The sequence below is a fragment of the Pelophylax lessonae genome, assembly GCF_965119305.1.
Source record: "Pelophylax lessonae genome assembly, chromosome: 3".
Classification (NCBI taxonomy): Eukaryota; Metazoa; Chordata; class Amphibia; order Anura; family Ranidae; genus Pelophylax; species Pelophylax lessonae.
The window spans coordinates 361,711,829-361,734,244 of record NC_138770.1 but is presented as its reverse complement, the minus strand read 5'-3'; the positions used below and the strand labels follow the sequence as shown (position 1 = coordinate 361,734,244).

Below are 22,416 nucleotides of genomic sequence, written 5' to 3'. Positions count from 1 at the left end.
ACAGAAAAACACAGACTAACCTGGGATGAAAGAGTTTATCTTCATGCTGCAAATGAGACACTGCACCTAAAAAAAATGTGAACATCAAAATTAAAAGCTTTTAGGATATTATCCATATCAAAGCAATATTAAGCTTAAACAATGCAATGAAGTGGTTTCAAAGCAAGTGTGTAAGTGGCTTGGTAGAAGGCAAACAGGCATGGGGTTGTTTCTTCAAAAGAGTTACTATACAGATGCATCTCATAAAATTAAAATATCATCATACAAGTAATTTATTTCAGTAATTCAATTAAAAAAAATAAGCCCATATCATTTTATATAGATGTGTTACACACAAAGTGATACATTTCAAGCATTTCTTGCTTTTAATTTTTATGATTATGGCTTACAGCTAGTGAAACCCAAAATTCAGTATCTTAGACAATCTGAATAGTACATAGGACTAATAAAAAAAAAAAAAAAAGAATGTTTAATACAGAAATGTAGGCTTACTGCAAAAGTATGTCCATGTGCAGTATAGTATGCACTCAATACGTGGTCAGGGCTCCTGTTGCATGAATTACTGCATCAATGCGGCATGGCATGGAGGCAATCAGCCTGTGGTACTTGATAAAACACAGTGGATCAACACCAGCAGATGACATGGCTTCTCAAATCATCACTGACTGTGAAAAATTTTGAATTGCATATTTAATTTGGAAATCAAGGACCCAGACTCTGGAGGAAGAGTGGAGAGGCATAGAAAGTTGCATGAGGTCCAATGTGAAGTTTCCACAGTCAGTGATGATTTGGAGTTTCACTTTTTGAACTGAATTACTGAAATAAATAAATCTTTTGATGATATTCAAATTTTATGAGATGCACCTGCATGTCCCAGGACCTACAAACCCAGCCACATATGCAAATCACCACTTCAAGATCATTACCATTTTACACCCCTACATCCCAAAATTCAAACAGCTTGCCTCCATCAGTCAGCGTGACATGTGCTTTGAATAGTTAATTAAAGGGGCATAACATAGGTTTTCACTTTAAATGTAAGCTGGTGCTGGTACCGGTCTGAATTTAGGGATTCTAGTGGAGTGCAGAAGTACTTTTTATAAGGAATATACTGTATACACTGATAGTACTGTACACTGCAATAGACCTGCTTTGCTCACAGTGCTGGCCCTTCTTCTCTGTCTCCTGCTGAGCAATTGTAAGATATTTAAACCAAAGTTTGAAAAGGTCTGCTACCCCTGGCTAGATTCCCAAGATACGGTTATTCCAGAAGTGTGTTCTGTGCCTACATGTCTATAATGACTTACTTCCATTGGCTGTGAGATCATTAGATATACCTATGCCTTCAAAACTTTTGTAATTCTAGATTTCCTGTGCCAGATTTATGTCATGAGACACAGATATTTGGTCCTTTTCATTTATCATTGCACTAGTATGTAAGGACATGCTGTTAATATCTAGTTTGATAAACTGCTGAGTTATGTCTTGGTTTTGTATTTTCGCTTGGTTTTGTTTTCTTTTGTATGTTGAAAAATTAAGAGTTCAATAAAATGTACCCTTTAAATAGATATTTAAACTAGCAGAACATATAAAAAACATATAATTGGATCAAAGTGTGTGCTTTTTATACATTTGCCTGGAGTTTTACCTACTTGAGCTAAAACATAAATTTAGATTTTATATTTCTCTCACCATCAAGCATAAGTATACAGTATGTACAGAGGTGAAATAGGGCTGATGTATATGTGTACCATTAGGCTGCACCAAGAGTTTCAGCTTTTGAATGCACTGGGGACAAATACAAATTGTCAGCTTTTCTTTTTACCCGTTACCTGTGATGGATGCTCTATCGAGAAGACTTTCCCTCACCTTCTTTCTCTTATGAAACTCATGTATTATAGGGGTATGCAGAAAGCACTAGAAATGTTGACAGTTCCAAGGCCTTGTTCACACAGGCGCACTAAAGCATTACTCCCCCTGAAGGGCCAGGTTTACCCACACAGGGATGCTCAGGTGATCCCTACATCCTCGCATACAGTCCTATTGATGTCAAATGGGATGAAGCGCCCAATTTTTACATCCATTAGGATAATACTGCGTGTCCCCCATACAGTGTATGTTGGGGGGCATATACCCACACTGAGGTGAAACTGGGAGTAGCGGCTGTGTCCATACAGCCACTGCGTCCCAAATGACATAAATAGGACTGCAAGGAACACCTGTGCATCCCTGGGTGGGTAAACACGACTCTCCAGAGGCATACACTCTTGTGTGAATGAGGCCTAACACTTAATTTTACTTTCATTGGTCACAGAGATGGCAATAGAAGCCTGACAGAAGCTCTAACTCTTCCCTTCCTTCTATCCAAAAAAATATAAAAAAAAAAAAAAAACTTTGATTCAGAATTGGGCTTTAAGATACATTACAAAATCAGTGGCATATCTTTTTGCTAGTGTTTAAAGGCTTGTGCTCTGTACAGCATTTAATTATTTTAACGACAGGGTAGGGGCATTTATGTGGCGAGACCTCAATGTATTTGTTGTTACATGCAAACATCTAAGGAGTTAAAATCTTGGTTAATGTTCCATGTATCCCTAGACAGGCACTAGACGCACCGGGCTTCTTACCACTGAGTGTTGTGACCACACCATAATCCCCATACCCTGGTAGGTGGCTCTATCACTTCGAACCCATGCATTTTTTACAACCACCTTACAAACTTGGGTTCTCTACATAAAGACCTGACCCCTTTTGAGTCTCTCTGCCTTAGGCAAACTAATTGCCCCTGCACAATATCTATAATCTATGGTATACTCCTTCAGCACATGCTTCCTTACTATCCATTTTTCATTAGAGACTGGGAGAGAGCTCGGGCAGCTCACTCGCTGCTGTGGATTAGGAAAAGTAAATTTTATTTCACATTCAAATCAACCCTTTCCACTTATGTCCTGAAGAGGAACTACAAAATGTTGTTCAGGTGGTATTGGTGTCCTACTAGATTGCACAAAATGCTGCCAACATCCCCTGACCATTGCTGGTTATGCGTAGGTGATACAGGTACCATGCTCCACATATGGCAGCCCTGCCTTCTGATTTAGGTCCTCATATGAGGCCTTTGTGTACCTATTATTGCTCACATGTTTGACCTATGTATGTGCTCTCAGTGTATCCTGTGGATATTAAGTCTTATTCTTTAAAAAAAAAAACAATGTACTATGTAGCCCGATTAACATGAGTAATATTTTACTGTGGTGCAATGCTGCTCCCCTGGGCACATTGCAACAGGACCCAATTAAGAAACCAACAGGATCTTGAGCATATATTGCCTGCCAACCACAATAAACAAGGAGGAGACAACACAATATCAACAAGGAACACATTCATACGTAAATAATTGGTAAACTGACCATTTTCTTCTTGTGCTACTGTGTTGACTGATGAAGTTAAGGCTATAAAAGGTAAAATAAATAGTATTTGAGACTCTTACTAAAAACATATAATACAGAGACAGTTGTGAAAATAAATGTTTGAATAAAATGTATTATACTGTGCATGACCAAAGTGGAGCACCAGTCAAAAACGGAATTTTTGTAAAATCTTACCTGTAAAATTCCTTTCTCTGAGTCCTCCGACAGTCACCGCCCACTTCATATTCATCACCAATGGGGTTATGTCCTCTATTCCGTAGGAGTAGCTAGGCAATAGAATATGTTAGTACAAAGACTTTTAACATATCCCACCCCCAGGGGGTGGTCCCCTCAGTACATAACCCTCCACTTCCTGTATCCAACTCAGTTTCAGTGGAATAGCAGTAGAGAGTACATCAAAACCCCAAAAGAGGGGCAGGGGCGGCGACTGTCGGAGGACTCAGAGAAAGGAATTTTACAGGTAAGATTTTACAAAAATTCAGTTTTCTCTTACGTCCTCCGACAGTCGCCGCCCACTTCATATTCATCACCAATGGGGATGTCCCAAAGCAGTGAAAACATGAGGGGTGGGAAGAATGCAGCCGCGCCCAAGGCAACGCCGTCTCCCCATCAGAGAAAGGAACCTTACCAAAGGAAGGAAACCAGTTGGGCATAAGAACAAAACACTCGCTCAACAGGAGCAAGAAAACCCAGGGAAAAAACAAATATCCCAAAAAGCCAAAGAACCCGTAACAAGGGCTCTAGGGAACTGCCGCACTAAGAACCTTGCGGCCAAAGGAAGCATCAGCCGATGCCTGAACATCTACTCTGTAGAATATCGTGAAAGTGTGTACGGTCGACCAAGTCGCCGCCTTACACACCTGGGCCACAGAGGCCCCATGACGACAGGCCCAAGACGTACTCAGAGACCTGGTAGAGTGCGCCTTCACAGGTACAGGGGGAACTTTCCCCTTCAAAGCATAGGCCTGTTCAATGGTCTGTCTGATCCATTTGGCGATTGTAGAAGCCGACGCCGCCATGCCCTTCCGAGGACCTTCCGGAAGGACAAACAAGGCATCCGACTTGCGAAAAGACTCAGTCGATTTGAGATAGACTCTAATCGCCCGGACAACATCCAAGGAGTGAAGCAGCACCTCCGTCGGATGCTTCGGCTTCGCGCAAAGCGAAGGTAGGACAATGTCCTCATTGAGATGAAAGTCCGAAACCCTTTTTGGAAGAAAAGAAGGGTTAGGTCGCAAGACCACCTTTTCCAAATGCACAACCAGATACGGAGACTTGCAGGACAAGGCTGCCAGCTCCGACTTGGATAACAAAGACAGCGAGATCTCCCTGATCCTTTCAAAAGGAGCACGCTGCAATACTGATAGAACTAGATTCAAGTCCCAAGGGGGAAGAGGGTCCCTCCTAGGAGGGATCAGATGACGTACCCCCTGCACAAAAGTGCTAACCAAAGAATTAGATGCCACAGGCCGTTGAAAAAGAACGGCCAAAGCAGACACCTGACCCTTGATCGTGGCCAGCGCCAGACGCTGGTCAACACCCGTCTGAAGGAAGGGCAACACCCTAGACACCGAAAAAGTGTCAGGAGAGAAACCCCTGGATTCGCACCAGGCAAAATACGCCTTCCAAGTACGGTAATAAACCTTCCCCGAGGAAGATTTCCTCGCATTTATTAAGGTGTGAATGACCTCAGGGGAAAGACCCCTGTTCTGCAGGACCTCGGTTTCAACAGCCAGGCCGTCCAGGCCAGCGACTGTAAAGCAGGATGGAAGATCGGTCCTTGCGACAGAAGATCTTCTCGAAGAGGCAGACGCCACGGGGCGTCGATTGCCAGATTTACGAGGTCTGCGTACCAGGACCAGCGAGGCCAGTCCGGTGCCACAAGAAACACCGTGGTCGGTTCCGCGTGTAACCTGCGAAGGAACCTGGACAGCAATTGAATCGGTGGGAACGCATACATCAGTTGGTACTGATGCCACGGGTCAACCAACGCGTCCGACGAGTCTGCCCGAGGATCGCGCGTCCTTGCCACGAACCGTGGTACTTTGTTGTTCAGACGAGACGCGAACAGGTCTACCTCCGGAAGACCCCACCTCGCGCACAACATCTGGAAGACAGCCGGGTGAAGGGACCATTCCCCCTGGTCCAGGGTCTGGCGGCTCAGAAAATCCGCCTGCCAATTCTCCACCCCCGGAATGTGAACTGCCGATATTGCCGGGACATGCGTCTCGGCCCAAGACAGAATCGCGGCCACTTCTCGAGCCGCCCGGGCACTCCTGGTGCCCCCTTGGTGATTGATGTAAGCCACCGCCGTGGCATTGTCCGTCTGCACCCGAACCGGGTAGCCGTGAAGATTGTCCGTCCAACGACGAAGACAGAGGAGTATCGCTCGCAGTTCCAGAACGTTGATCGGAAGGGAGGATTCCTCCGTCGACCAAACACCCTGGGCGGACAGAACGCCCAGAACACCACCCCAGCCCGACAGGCTGGCGTCCGTGGTGATCACCGTCCACGAAAGGGGACGAAAAGACTTGCCCCCCGATACTGAGGGGGATTGAAGCCACCACAGAAGATCCCTTCTGGTCTGAGAACTCAATGACATCTGGAGATCCAGAGACTGCGGATGCCCATCCCACTTGGACAATATCTCCGCTTGGAGATCCCGTGTGTGAAACTGGGCGAAGGGAATCGCCTCGAAAGCCGAGACCATCAATCCCAGACACCGCATGCACGTCCGAATGGACGAAGATGGAACGTCCCTGAGGGACCTGACTGCCTCCTGAAGAGCTGCGAGTTTTTCTTCCGGCAGGAAGACCTTCGCCTGGACAGAGTCCAGAATCATACCCAGGTAAGAAATCCGAACCGATGGGCACAATGTCGACTTTGGAAAATTGATCGTCCAACCAAACTCCTGCAGAGTCTGCAACGTGACGGACAGATCCTTCTCCAGACTCTGGCTGGTCGCAGACCGAACCAGAATATCGTCCAGATACCCCAGAACCGAAATGCCCTGGGCCCTCAACAAAGCCAGAACCGGTGCCAGCACTTTGGTGAACACCCTCGGAGCCGAGGCGAGACCAAAAGGCAACGCCACAAATTGGTAATGATCTTCCGCTATGGCGAATCGAAGGTACCTCTGGTGACCCTCGAAAATCGGGATGTGAAGATACGCATCCTTCAAGTCGATGGAAGCCATGAACTCCCCCGGAACCAGGGCAGCCACCACCGACCGCAGGGATTCCATGCGGAACTTGCGCACCCGCACAAAGCGGTTCAGCACCTTCAAGTCCAGAATCGGACGCACCTTGCCCTCCTTCCTGGGCACGGTGAACAGATTGGAATAGAACCCTCGAAATCTGTCCCAATGAGGCACCGGGACCACCACTCCCTGAGCCCTCAGGTCCTGCACCGCTAGATGCAGGTCCCGCACCGCTAGATGCAGGTCCCGCAAACGCTCCGGGGATAACAGAATATTTGAGGGAAAAAATCTGCTCTCCGGCCGAGAGAGAAACTCGATCTTGTAGCCAGATCGAACGATTTCCTGTGATTCGGGTGAGGGCGCCCCTTCAGGCCGCACTGTTGTGGGCCGCAGAACCGGATTGGCCGGACTTTTGCTTACCTGCCCACGGCTTCTTGTGGGAGCCTTGACCCTTGGACGGCTTGCCCCTATAGTGTGACCGAAAGGCACGAAAGGACCCCTGAGGGGGCCGAAAGAAAGCATTCTATTTTCCCGGAGCCGTCTTAGTCTTGTGGGATTGAGGTAAGAGCGTGCTCTTACCCCCCGTGACCCCTTTATATAGGGCATCCAGGGATTCGCCAAAAAGGCGAGAACCATCAAAAGGCAGATTGGCCAAGGTCTTACGTGAAGATTGATCCACAGACCAACACTTCAACCAAACCAGGCGGCGAGATAACACTGCCACACTGTGTACACGTGCAGCCAACGGAACCATATCCAGGTCCGCATCACACAAATACATGACACCCTGGCGGATTTGATCCACCATATCCAAAGTCGCCTGGGGGGCAGAATCAGCCACCAGGACACGCCTAAGCACCTGCGTCCAGCTCGCGACCGGCTGGGCCGCCAGAAGTGAAGCAAATAAAGCTTTCAACATAGAACCCATAATAGAATAGGTACGACGGGCAAGGGACTCCATCCTCTTGTCCGTGGCATCCCGGAACACCGGGGTGTCTTCAGCAGGAATCGCAGTGGACTAGTTCAAAACTGCTATCGCATGGTCCACCGGAGGTGGGACACACCAACGCTCATCAGTAGCGGGCGTAAAAGGATAGCGCAGCGTAAACCTACTTGGTACAGCAAAAGGTTTGCGTATATTACGCCATTGTTCTTTCACAGCGCGCTGAAAATCATCAGTGCATGGAAACATCTGCGATGATTTGCGCCTTTTCTGCGTCCCATAAGCCGCCAAGGCAGCTGGAGGACACGTTTCCTCCTCCAAACGCAGAGTTTGCTTGATAGAAGCAACCAATTCACCCATGAGTGCAAGCTCTTCAGACGAGCCAGGGGGAGAATTATCAACCCCCTCTACCTCAGCCTCCATTTCTGACCCTATAAGGTCCAGGGAGGAACGAGACCCCGATAAGGAGATCTCTGCCACAGCAGCCCCAGTACCATCACCCTCTGAATCAGAGGAAATTGAAACTCTGGGCCTTTTAGAGGATTGAGCAGCCACCAGCATTTGCACCTGAGTCGCAAGGCTAGCCACAATCGCAGCCAAATCCCCCCCCCGGGGGGGGAAACCGCAGTCCCCTGGCTTCCCACTAAATTGGCAGGAAACTTGCATTCCTGAGAATCCATGCCCCTGTAGTAGCAAAAATAAATGGGTGACCGCCCCTTTAAGAGAGCGCTGCGATCGTAGCCCACTCACACTAAGCACCCCACACAAGGGACCCCCACAGGGACAAGTATACCAAGGCAGGATACAGGGAATAGAGAGAAATGAACCTGGAGAGATCGGTGCTGCTGCTGCTGCCTGCGGTGCTCCTGAAGGAAAGGAAGTGCTGGCATACAGGGCGCTCTATTAAAGCCTATGGAGGCTACAAGAAAATGGCCGCCATGCATGTAAAACATGCGGCCGGAGCGATCGCAGCCAAAATGGCGCCGTTTTGGCGCCGAAACCGCCGCTCCCACACCCCATGAGGGTGAAGTAAAACACACCATCTGCCCAAAAAAAGGAACATGGTAAACCGCCGCAGCGGCGCTGTAATGTGCCCCAAGCATGAGAAACTCAAGCCCCACAGCACACAGCCGTTCACACAGACAGAAACTGACACAGAGTGCAGCCAGCCCCCCCTCCTGCAGCCCACAGCATGCAATGTGAGAGATAGGGAAAACGTAATAGTGTGAACACAGGGCAAGGTACACAGTCCCAGACTGACACCCCCCAGACAGACAAGTCCCCACATAAATGCACTTACCTCTTACATGGCGTGGGGGACCCGCACAGGCGAACAAACCGCTGTACATGAGACAGGGAGAGTCGCATCCAGGACGCATCAGAAGGTGGGTTGAGAAACCGCACAGCGTCCGGTGAGGTAGCCACCTCACCTAGCATCCCTGCACGGAACAGGGATGGGTCGTTCAGATAACTCAGGAGCGATACCTGACTGAACGCTCGATGGCGGGCTGAGAAACCACTGACCCACAGCCTGCTACCAGGGGGGTCAGCCCGAGACGCAGTCCGCATGATCCTCTTCTTCCGAAGAACTAACTAACGCTGGTAAAATAACAGCTAACAAGAAAGAGAGAAAAAACTCAAATAAAATCCAAAGAAAGGAAAGAGAGCTGAGACAAGGTGCCCCAGCACAGAAACTTCCAGCTACTCCTGACAGCTAGACAAATGAAACTGAGTTGGATACAGGAAGTGGAGGGTTATGTACTGAGGGGACCACCCCCTGGGGGTGGGATATGTTAAAAGTCTTTGTACTAACATATTCTATTGCCTAGCTACTCCTACGGAATAGAGGACATAACCCCATTGGTGATGAATATGAAGTGGGCGGCGACTGTCGGAGGACGTAAGAGAAACATTATTTTATTTTCAGACAGGGTATAGAAGGGTTAGACCCCGCCTGTCATATTTCCCTCTATTTGCTGTACCAGTGATAACACTGCTGACAGAAGTGAGCACAAAGCCTGCTGCAACCTGTTCATACAATGTCCTTCAGATCTACCAACAATTCTGTAGTGCAAGGGCCTGCTGTCCTGAATAGCTTAGGTAGGTCTTCATGTTACATAGTTTTTGATCTCAAATTGATTGTGCAGAAATTGTACAGTCATATAGCAACATGTACTGTGAGTCCAACAGTTATACAACATCAACAAAAACAGCTGTATTAGAAAAAAAAAAAAAGACAAACAGGGGACCAAAAGACAGGGGAAATTGCCACAATGGGACCATGAAAAACAATAAAATCACAGACTACAATATGCAGTGTCATAAATATGTAAGCTGAGGCGTGGGAAGCTTGTGAAAATAAGAAAAGGCATTAACATGATTCAAGCAGAACTCCAGCAGAAACATTTTCCAGTTTTGGACAGATTGAAAGAGAAAAATCTGTCAGTGGGCACATTGCGCAGGTCTCCCATTACTTCCTTTCCCAGAGACATAGCAGGGAGTTATTGGAAGCCTCCCCAGTCAAAGTGAGAGGAAATCCCCTCTTAAACCTTCTCATCAATACAGCTGGCAGCGCAGCGCCAAAAAAATCTTTTGGCTGGGTGGGTGAAGCCTGATGGGGAAGCTGAGAACATTGGTTCCCTATCAGGTCTGCTCAACTTGTGGTTGACAACAGGCAGTGGGCGAATCCATAACCAAAAGAATCCACCCACTGCCTGCTGTAAATCACAAGGAGAGAGCAGACCAGATAAGAGACTAGTTCCTCACCATCAGACTCCGCACACTGTCAGCGTCACTGGTTACTAGGAGGCTGTCAGCCTCGCAGCCCTTAATGTAGAACTAAAAGTAAAGCTTTATTTTTCATTTTGGATACAGTAAGGGAGGGTTATAGCCCTTCTTTTTTTTGCCATATGTATCCCATTTAGGAGATTTCACTTAATTTCCATCCCATACTAAAACAGGAAATTATAGGAAATCTCTAAAAAGTGAAGGAATCTCTTAGGGAATCTGTCACTATTGCCAACAGAACTAGTGTCACCATTGGAACATTTCCCCTCTATTCCAGTTATAGCAATAACTCAAAATTTTGGATTTGGTTTCACTTTCACTGTGATGACGGCAAACAAGACAAACAGAGGGAGATAGATGTCCTTTAACTTTGGCACAGACAGCAATAAAAACCTGTCAGGTGTTCTAATTGCTCTCCCCGCTAACAAAAAAATAACATAAAAAAAAGTTTTGCCTTTAGTTTAACAATTAATGACAAGTGTGGAGGGGGTAGCAGCAGCCAATATGCTGCCTGCTGCACAGCGTACAAAGAAAGGCACATTGTCTCTGTATGCCTGTGTGCCAACCTACAGTTGTGTTATCTTCAACCCGGAGATAGTTATTTTTGAGTTTGGTGCAGTAAACATTGCACTATTTACAACTACATAAATCTGTCACCAGTGTCGGTAAAGCCACCAACATGCGTGGCAGGGATTTTTTCATCTTATGCAGGCTTTTTTTTTTTTAAGGGCCATACCACCAGAAAAGGCTTGATAGGGCATTATTGAATTTCCCAGTCTCTGTTTCCAGCAACAGGGGAGATGTTGCTCATACCCCTCTAGGAAGATATAACTTGTATTATACTTACTGACACTGCTCTGTGTGGTAAGCTACTGACATGTGAAGTATTAAAGCAATCTACTCTTCCTAATCCATTTTTGTCAGCTAACACACACCTTTGGGTGTGCAGGATAGAAGGAGGTCAATTGTATCCATCAATGCACTCTTAATGCTTTTAGAGGCATCTCAAACTGATGCTGTTGATACTTGCCCAAAGTCCATTGACCTACCTTCTTACTCAGTCCACTTGGTTCTTTCTATTACATCCGCATTTCAACTACAAATGGAAATCAGTGTACTGAAATACTGGGAAATGTGGAACTTTGCAGGAACTGCCCCAGATTAGTTGAATAAAGTTATACTTTTTAGTACTCTGCTCTTCAATGGCATCAAAACTTTTGGTAGAATGAGATCAATGCTTCAACAGAAGCTATATAGCTAACAAACAAAATGTGACTATGTACTTTCTGACCTATGTTTGTCAGACACTCTAATAGACTAAACTACAATGCACTAAACCAGTTGCATGACCCTACCTAAGACTTTTGCATTAGAATCAAATTTGTTTGAGAGAGACGGGCCTCTTGAAGTAGTGCCACATTTGCCTTCAATTTTCAAGTGTCAGAGTATCTTTAACCTGCTGCCATCCGCGCTACAGCCTATATACGGCTGCAGCGCGGACTTGAATTTTCGGGAGGCCGTTTTTAAACGGCCTCCCAGAAAGACACTCCCCGTGCGCTCCCGCGAGCGCGCATCGGGGAGAATCTGTGTCGGCCGTGTCCCTTCACCCGATCACTGATCGTGGTGAATGGCCAATCACAGCGGCCATTCACCACGTGATCAAGCCGTCCAATGAGAGATGATCTCATATGTAAACATATGAGATCATCTCTCATCGCCGGCGCTCCTTCCTCACACAGAGCCTGCAGTGTGGAGGGGGAGCCGTCAGCCGCCGGGGACACACAGCAATGTAATCAGGGCACTGATCACCAGTGCCCTGATTACTAAAGGTAAAAAAAACACACAGTGCCCGCCATCAGTGCCCGCCATCAGTGCCCCCCATCAATGCCCACAATCAGTGCCCACAATCAGTGCCCATAGTGCTGCTAGTCAGTGCCCATCAGTGCCTGCTCATCTAGGCACTGATGAGCACTGACTGGCAGCACTATGGGCACTGAGTGTGGGCACTGATGGTGCTGCCCATCAGTGCTCATCAGTGACGCCCATCAGTGCTCATCAGTGCCACCCGTCAGTGTCCATCAGTGCCATCCACCAGTGTCCATCAGTGCCGCCTATCAGTGCCCATCAGTGCCGCCTGTCAGTGCCACCTCTCAGTGCCCAGCAGTGCCACCTCTCAGTGCCCAGCAGTGCCACCTCTCAGTGCCGCCTATCAGTGCCGCATATTAGTACCTCCTCATCAGTGCCCATAAGTGCCACCTCATCAGTGCCCATAAGTGCCACCTCATCAGTGCCCATCAGTGCAGCCTATCAGTGCCCATCAGTGCTGCCTCATCAGCGCACATCAGTGAAGGAGAAAAATTTATTTTCAAAATTTACTCGCAGAAAATAAGAAAAACTTTTTTTTTTTTTTCAAAATTTTCTGTCTTTATTCTTTTTTTTTTGTAAAAAATAAAAAAAACCCAGAGAGGATTAAATACCACCAAAAGAAAGCTCTATTTGTGTGAAAAAAAATGATAAAAATTTCATATGGGTACAGTGTAGCATGACCGCGCAATTGTCAGTCAAAGTGTGACAGTGCTGAAAGCTAAAAATTGGCCTGGATGGGAAGGGTGTTTAAGTGCACAGTAGGCAAGTGGTTAAAGTGGTTGTAAAGGCACAAGGTTTTTTATCTCCGTGCACTCTATGCATGAAGGTAAAAAACCTTCTGTGTGCAGCGGCCCCCTCCCCCTAATACTAACTTGAGCCCCCTCTTGATTCAGCGATGTCCACGAGAGCTCTGCCTCTCCGGGGACTCGTACTCCTAATTGGCTGTAAAGACGGCAGGTGCAAGCTAGGAATCTTGCAAAACTAGGGGGATCCCTGTGAATATCCCCAATATTCCTCGTGGATATAATTGGAGGCGAGGTTGAAAAAGAACATAAAAACAGTTAAAATAACTAAAACATAATGATGAGAAACAAAACAAAGTTTCTGTGTGCAACTTTTTTCCCCCAGAGGAGGGAAAGCTGCGTACAGCTATTCACTTTTTATGACTGCTGTATGTGCCATTTGTGGCCTCCGGGCAACGGAAACCACCGTGAACTTTACACTCTGGCACTTTTGAGTGTCTAAACATCTGTGTGCATGTGACCTTAAGCCATTCACTGCTTTTGCAACTTTTGCATTTTTTTGCACACCTGTTAAAGAGAAACTAAACTCAGTTTAAAAGAAAAATATTCTATTTACAGGGTTCATACACATTTTTACCAATAAAATTCCATGACTTTTCCATGACTTCAAGTAAGTAAGCTGGGAGCCGGTGTCACTTCAGGCGCACAGGTGAAAAAGCCAGCGATCGGATAGGAAGCTGTCGAGCACGCAGCTGCAGACTGGTGCTATGCACCTTTAGCGTGGCTAGACAGCACTCTCCTCTCTCCTCTCCCATGTTCTAAATGTCAAACGTTTTACGACACACGCTGTACATTTAGCACGTCCCGGGTCCTGATCTTTCTCCAGCCACCTCTCATACTTTTCATCATGCAGCCATACATTTTAAAGCTGCATTTCTCTGGCATTGCTACACACCAACGTTAGCTGAAAATGCGTTACCTCCATAAAGTTAACTATTGTAATTTGACCAATATACTGGAGAAAGAAGATTAATGGACACTCCTGCTTGGGGATAAAGCTTCAGTTCAGGCAGTCATGATGGAGGTGCAGCCGGACTGGTATGGATGGCACAGATGCACAAATGAGGCGCTTACTCTTATATTAGTCTACTGGAGAAAGAAGATTAATGGGCGCTCCTGCTTGGGGATAAAGCTTCAGTTCGGGCAGTCATGAAGGTGCAGCCAGACTGGTGGATGGCACAGATTGCACAAATATGCAGCGATTACTCTTTGTAGGCCGAAGCCATAGTCCCACGAACAGGCAGAAAAGACAGAAAGGCGCCACTGTGGAGCAGATGCTTAATAATTTTATTGACACATTTTACATGGTATAAGCGTCTATCTGCATAGGAGGTAGGCGTCCTTCAGGGTCCGAAACCGAAACCGGTTACCGCCCCCCGCATCATCATGCTCATGCGGCCCTCCAGTGACTATGCGATTCACCGCTGCCTCGATCAGAAGTGAGTCCCTGATTGGTTCTCTAGTGTCATCTCTCGGCTGCTGCTGGCCAGTCTCAGGGAAAAACCGCTGACCCGGAAGGATGCCTACCTCCTATGCAGATAGACGCTTACACCATGTAAAATGTGTCAATAAAATTATTAAGCATCTGCTCCTCAGTGGCGCCTTTCTCAATTCCATGACTTTTCCAAAACTTTGTGGGGTTCAGACATTTTTCAAAAACTTTTCCAGGAAAGTGCCATTTCAAAATCCCATGACTTTTCCAGGAATTTAATGACTGTACGAACCCTGTATTAAAGTATGCATTCTTATCTCAAAAAACGGAATTTTTGTAAAATCTTACCTGTAAAATTCCTTTCTCTGAGTCCTCCGACAGTCGCCGCCTCTTCATATTCGTCACATATGGGGTATTAGACTTTGCTCCGAAGGAGTAGCTAGGCAACAGAATATGTTAACAATAAAGCTTTAACATATCCCACCCTCAAGGGGTGGTCCCCTCAGTCAATACCCTCCTACTTCCTGCAACCATATCTCAGTTTTAGTGGAATAGCAGTAGAGTATACATTCAAACCCCAAAAGAGGGGCGGGGGCGGCGACTGTCGGAGGACTCAGAGAAAGGAATTTTACAGGTAAGATTTTACAAAAATTCCGTTTTCTCTTACGTCCTCCGACAGTCGCCGCCTCTTCATATTCGTCACATATGGGGACGTCCCAAAGCAGTGCAAACATGAGGGGTGGGAAACGCATCCGCGCCGAAAGGCAACGCAGTCTCCACATCAAAGAAAGGAACCTTACCAAAGGAAGGAAACCAGCTGGGCAACAGCAAAAATAAGTGCTCAACAGGAGCAACAACCCAGGAAAAGACAAAAAACCAGGGGATACAAAACTTATCCCAACAGCCAGGAGTCCCCAACAAGGGACCCTAGGGAACAGCCGCACTAAGAACCTTGCGGCCAAAGGAAGCATCCGCCGATGCCTGAACATCTACTTTGTAGAATTTTGTGAAAGTGTGTACGGTCGACCAAGTCGCCGCCTTACACACCTGGGCTACAGAAGCCCCATGACGACAGGCCCAAGACGTACTCAGAGATCTAGTAGAGTGCGCCTTCACAGGCACAGGGGGAACCTTCCCCTGCAAGGCATAGGCCTGTTCAATGGTCTGCCTGATCCATTTGGCAATGGTAGAGGCGGAAGCCGCCATGCCCTTCCGAGGACCCTCTGGAAGAACAAACAAGGAGTCCGTCTTTCGAAAAGACTCAGTCGATTTAAGGTAAACCCTAATCGCCCGAACAACATCCAGAGAATGCAATCTCACCTCCTTTGGATGTTTAGGCTTCGTGCACAACGAAGGCAAAACAATATCCTCGTTAAGATGGAATTCCGAAACTCGTTTCGGCAGAAAAGAAGGATTAGGTCGCAAGACCACCTTATCCAAATGAACAACCAGGTACGGAGACTTGCAGGACAAAGCCGCCAGTTCCGACACTCTGCGAGCCGAAGTGATGGCCACCAAAAAGGCGACCTTTTTGGACAACATAGACAACGAGATCTCCCTGATCTGTTCAAAAGGAGCACGTTGTAACACAGATAGGACTAGATTCAAGTCCCAAGGGGGCAAAGGATCCCTCCTAGGAGGAACCAGATGCCGCACACCCTGAATAAAAGTGCCAACCAAGGAGTTGGAAGCCACGGGACGTTGAAACAGAACGGCCAGCGCAGACACCTGACCCTTTATCGTAGCCAGCGCCAAACGCTGATCGACACCCGTCTGAAGGAAAGACAGCACACGGGAAACCGAGTACGTGCGGGGTGAAAACCCCCTGGACTCACACCAGGCAAAATAGGCCTTCCAAGTACGGTAATAAACCTTTCCCGAGGAAGACTTCCTCGCGTTGATCAAGGTATGAACAACCTCTGGAGAGAGACCCTTCTCCTTCAGGACCTCGGTCTCAACAGCCAGGCCGTCAAAGCCAGCGACTGTAAAGCAGGATGGTAAATCGGTCCTTGAGACAGTAGATCGTCCCGAAGAGGCAGACGCCAGGGGGCGTCGACCGCCAGATTCACGAGGTCTGCGTACCAGGACCGGCGAGGCCAGTCCGGTGCCACAAGAATCACCGTGCTGCGTTCCGAGTGTAACCTGCGAAGGAACCGGGACAGCAACTGAATCGGTGGAAACGCGTACATCAGCCTGTACTGATATCACGGGGCCACTAACGCGTCCGACGCGTCTGCCCGAGGGTCGCGCGTCCTTGCCACGAACCTCTTCACCTTGTAGTTGAGGCGAGACGCGAACAGGTCCACATCTGGAAGACCCCACTTCGCGCACAACATCTGGAAGACAGCCGGATGGAGAGACCATTCCCCCTGATCCAGGGTCTGGCGACTCAGATAGTCCGCCTGCCAGTTCTCCACTCCCGGAATGTGAACCGCCGTTATCGCCGGGACATGAGTCTCGGCCCAAGACAGAATGTCGGCCACTTCTCGAGCCGCTCGGGCACTCCTGGTGCCCCCTTGGTGGTTGATGTAGGCCACCGCCGTGGCATTGTCCGTCTGCACCCGAACCGGGCAGCCCTGCAGCCGGTCCGTCCAGCGATGAAGACAGAGCCTTATCGCACGCAATTCCAGAATGTTGATCGGAAGGGAAGACTCCCCCTCCGACCAGGTCCCCTGGGCGGACAGAACGCCCAGAACACCACCCCAGCCCGACAGGCTGGCATCCGTGGTGATTATCGTCCACGAGATCGGACGAAACGACTTGCCCCCGGACACCAACGGGGACTGGAGCCACCACAGAAGGTTTTCCCTGGTGCGATGACTCAACGAGACCTGAAGATCCAGAGATTGAGGTCGCCCGTCCCACTTGGACAAGATCTCCGCCTGGAGACCCCGCGTGTGAAACTGCGCGAAAGGAATCGCCTCGAAAGCCGAGACCATCAATCCCAGACATCTCATACACGTCCGCAGAGACGAGTTCGGAACGTCCCTGAGGGACCTGACTTCCTCCTGAAGAGTCCTGAGTTTGTCTTCCGGCAGGAAGACCTTCGCCTGCACCGAGTCCAGTATCATTCCCAGATAGGGAAGACGAACCGACGGACTCAGTGTCGACTTTGGAACATTTATCGTCCAACCGAACTCCTGCAGAGTTTGCATCGTGACAGACAGGTCCTTCTCCAGACCCTGACTGGTCGCAGACCGAATCAGAATGTCGTCCAGATACCCCAGGACAGAAATGCCCTGGGCTCTCAATAATGCCAGAACCGGTGCAAGCACCTTGGTGAAGACCCGCGGAGCCGAGGCGAGCCCAAAGGGCAACGCCACGAACTGGTAGTGATCCTCCGCAATGGCAAATCGAAGGTATCTCTGATGACCCTCGAATATGGGGATGTGAAGATACGCATCCTTCAAATCGATGGAGGCCATGAATTCCCCCGGAACCAGGGCAGCCACCACCGAGCGCAGGGATTCCATGCGGAACTTGCGAACCCGCACAGAGCGGTTCAGAGCTTTCAAGTCCAGAATTGGACGAACCTTGCCCTCCTTTCTGGGCACGGTGAACAGATTGGAATAAAACCCCCGAAATCTGTCCCGATGAGGCACCGGAACCACCACTCCCTGAGCCCTCAGGTCCCGCACCGCCAGGTGCAGATCCCGCAGGCGCTCTGGAGACAGTTGTAGATTTGAGGGAAAAAATCTGCTCTCTGGCCGAGAGAGAAACTCGATCTTGTAACCAGATCGAACGATTTCCAGAACCCATCTGTCCCGCACACGGGCCAACCAGGGCTGAAGAAAACCGAGCAAGCGTCCCCCCACCCCAAAACTGGGTGAGGGCGCCCCTTCAGGCCGAACTGTTATGGGCCGCAGGTCCGGATTGGCCGGACTTCTGTTTCCCAGACCAGGGTTTCTTCCGAGAGCCCTGGCCCTTGAACGGTTTGCCCTTGTAGTGCGGCCGAAAGGCACGAAAGGACCCCTGAGGGGGCCGAAAATTCGCATGCTTCTTCCCAGAAGCCCCCTTAGCCTTGGGGAAATGGGGCAAGAGAGTGCTCTTACCCCCGGTGATCCCCTTAATCAACACATCCAGAGACTCCCCAAAAAGGCGAGACCCATCATAAGGCAGATTGGCTAAGGTTTTACGTGAAGATTGGTCCACCGACCAACATTTCAACCAAACCAGGCGGCGAGACAACACCGCCACGCTGTGCACACGTGCAGCCAACGGAATCAGGTCCAGGTCCGCATCACACAGATACATGACACCCTGGTGGATCTGATCCACCATGTCCAGGGTCGCCGCCGAGGCCGAATCGGCCACTAGGACGCGCCTAAGCATCTGCGTCCAACTTGCGATCGCCTGGGCCGCCATGAGAGAAGCAAATAGAGCCTTAAGCATAGAACCCGTAACAGAATAAGTATGACGGGCAAGAGACTCCAGTCTCCTATCCGTGGCATCACGGAAAACAGGGGATCCCTCTGCAGGAATCGCAGTGGCTTTGTTCAAAACCGCAATTGCATGATCCACTGGTGGAGGCACACACCACCGTTCATCAGTGGCAGGGGAGAAAGGATAACGCAGCTTGAATTTACTTGGTACCGCAAAAGGTTTGCGCAGATCGCGCCATTGATCCTTTACCGCGCGCTGAAAATCAGCATTGCAGGGAAAAACCTGCGGCGTCCTGCGTTTTCTCTGCGTCCCATAAGCCGCCAAGGCAGCGGGGGGACACACTTCGTCCTGCAAACGTAGCGTCTGCTTAATGGAAGCAATCAACTCATCCATGATTGCAAGCTCTTCAGGCGAGCCAGGGGGAGAATTATCAACCCCCTCAACCTCAGCCTCTACCTCAGACCCCACTAGATCAAGAGAGGAGCGGGACCCCGATAGGGAGGTCCCTGCCAGAACAGCCCCATCACCTTCACCCTCAGAATCGGAGGACAGAGTAACTCTGGGCCGTTTAGTAGATTGAGCAGCCACCAGCATTTGCACCTGGGCAGCAAGGCCAGCCACAATAGTGGCTAAATCCCCCCCTGGGGGGGAAACAGCGGTCCCCTGGCTTTCCACCAATACTGTGGGAAACTTGCCCTCCTGAGAATCCATTGCCCCTGTACGCCAGACAACCAAGGGTTAACTGTCCCCTTTCAGCAAGCGCGGTAAGCGCAGCCCACCGCACACACTCAGGCACAATGAGACCCCCACAGGGAATATACAGACTGAATACAGGCAATGGACAACAGGAATAGAAGGATAAAACCTGAGGAGACCCCGCTGCTGCTGCTGCCTCGACCGGTGTTCCAGGAAAAAGGAAGTGATGCAGCCAGGGCGCTCTATGTAAGCCTATGGAGGCTACAAGAAAATGGCCGCCGTGCATGTAAACCATGCGGCCGGAGCGGGCGCCGGTAAAATGGCGTCGTTTGGCGCCGAAACCGCCGCTCCACAGTGCATAAAAACACACACAATTTCATCCCATTATATGGATACATGTTAGATCACCGCAGCGATCGCTGTATATGCCCCAACATGCCATTAAAAACATGCCCCACAGCACACAGCTTCCCACACTGCCCAGCCTGACACACACAGTGTCATACAGCTCCCCCCCCCCCTTGCAGCCCACAGCATGCAGCCGAGAGATAGGGAGACAAGCAGTGTGATTTAAAGGCAGGTTACACAGTCCCAGACTATGACCCCCCCCAGACAGACAGGTCCCCACATAGACACACTTACCTCATATGGCGTGGGGAACCCGCACAGGCGAACAAGCCGCTGCACATGAGGCAGGGAGAGTCGCAATTCAAGACGCACACAATGGCGGTTAAGAAACCGCACAGCGTCCGGTGAGGTAGCCACCTCACCAAACATCCCTGCACCGAACAGGGATGGGTCGTTCACCGTGCCAGGAGCGTTACCTGGCTGAACGCTCGATGGCAGACTGGGAAGCCACTGACCCACGACCTGCGATCAGGGGGATCAGCCCGAGACCCAGTCCGCATGATCCTCTTCGTCCGAAGAACTAACTAATGCTGACAAAAACAACAGCTAAGTAAAGGTAGAGAAAAAACTCAAATAAAATATTAAAAAGAAGAAAGAGTCTGGGACAAAAAGTCCCAGCACAGAGAGAGCCAGCCACTCCTGACAAGCTAGACATTAAAACTGAGATATGGTTGCAGGAAGTAGGAGGGTATTGACTGAGGGGACCACCCCTTGAGGGTGGGATATGTTAAAGCTTTAAATACAAAAATATGTGCAGCGCTAGAAGAAAAGAATTCCCAACAAAACAAATTGTCCAATCGCAGGAAACATTCCACAAGTAACGTAAACAATTGATGGTGAGAAAAAGTCCAATATATAATGGTGCAAATCATATATAAGTGCAGCAAATCCCGTCACCAGTGAAGGTAGAAATATATTGCGCTCACCAGATGGATGGGACCCCAAAACACCTTATAGTGTAGGAGTCAAACAGGCTTAAAAATGATGGAGTATCCCCACAGATTTTTCACCGATTCCAACGGCAACCATGCAAATCTCCGGTAGATGGAATAATTCAGAGATTCCCCTTCCACATGGTGGGTGGTAAAACCGAAAAAAATGGAGGGACATATAGCGTAATATTGCTAAAATCAATTTAATATCAATAAAGCTGATACACTTACAGACATCCGTGAAAGACAGGCATATAAGATGTAAAACAGCTGGGCTGACCAAGTCCTCTTCAAGTCCTCTTTAAGAGGACTTGGTCAGCCCAGCTGTTTTACATCTTATATGCCTGTCTTTCACGGATGTCTGTAAGTGTATCAGCTTTATTGATATTAAATTGATTTTAGCAATATTACGCTATATGTCCCTCCATTTTTTTCGGTTTTACCACCCACCATGTGGAAGGGGAATCTCTGAATTATTCCATCTACCGGAGATTTGCATGGTTGCCGTTGGAATCGGTGAAAAATCTGTGGGGATACTCCATCATTTTTAAGCCTGTTTGACTCCTACACTATAAGGTGTTTTGGGGTCCCATCCATCTGGTGAGCGCAATATATTTCTACCTTCACTGGTGACGGGATTTGCTGCACTTATATATGATTTGCACCATTATATATTGGACTTTTTCTCACCATCAATTGTTTACGTTACTTGTGGAATGTTTCCTGCGATTGGACAATTTGTTTTGTTGGGAATTCTTTTCTTCTAGCGCTGCACATATTTTTGTATTTATTGATTTATCACTCTCCTTAGTTCAGTGATTGATGTCAGCTGCTTACATTTTTTAAGTTAGCGCAATAATCTCTATTTTATTCTGTATGTTAAAGCTTTATTGTTAACATATTCTGTTGCCTAGCTACTCCTTCGGAGCAAAGTCTAATACCCCATATGTGACGAATATGAAGAGGCGGCGACTGTCGGAGGACGTAAGAGAAAAAGTACCTTCTATTGCTCTTAGCCACCTCTAAGTCTTTTTGCTGCTGTGACCAGACTTCAACAGGAAGTAGTCAGTGTTTTTGTTTTTTTTTCTTTTTTGTTTCCTGAAAAGTTAATGCATAAGGTGCTAGTATGCATCGCATATTAGCACATTATGTGACAATTACCTCCAAATGAAGCCCTCGCCATCCCCGCTGGAGGCCGCATTCATCTGTCTTCCTTCCAGATCCCCGGACTCCGGCTGTGCTACAGGTTGGAGCCGCGCAACATCACTCCTGCGCATGGGTGCGGGAGACGCCGGTCACCGCACAGGGCTCTGAAGAAACGACACGGGCAGCCGTTCCTTCAGAGCGCATGCCCCAATGACGTCATTGGCGCATTATACAGTAAATATCTGCTGGTGCAAATTTAGGAGATATTTACAGTACCCATTTGTAAGCCTTATTATAGGCTCACCTATAGGTACAAGTCAGAGATGGGGATTTACAACCACTTTCATGTTATATGGCTACATTTGTTCTCAGTGGTCCCACGGTATGTAGGAA

At 48.4% G+C, this 22,416-nt stretch overlaps 1 protein-coding gene across 1 annotated transcript in view; it reads right to left on the bottom strand.

Annotated features, from left to right (window-relative positions):
* Positions 1–22,416, bottom strand: part of CYB5R4 (cytochrome b5 reductase 4) — a 270,390-nt gene that overhangs the window by 194,084 nt on the left and 53,890 nt on the right. Inside the window, exons 5-6 of the mRNA XM_082249678.1 lie at positions 3,408–3,449; positions 21–66 (exon numbers count right to left, since the gene is read on the bottom strand). Of these exons, the coding sequence (XP_082105804.1) occupies positions 21–66; positions 3,408–3,449 (88 nt within the window). The remainder of the gene's footprint in view (positions 1–20; positions 67–3,407; positions 3,450–22,416) is intronic.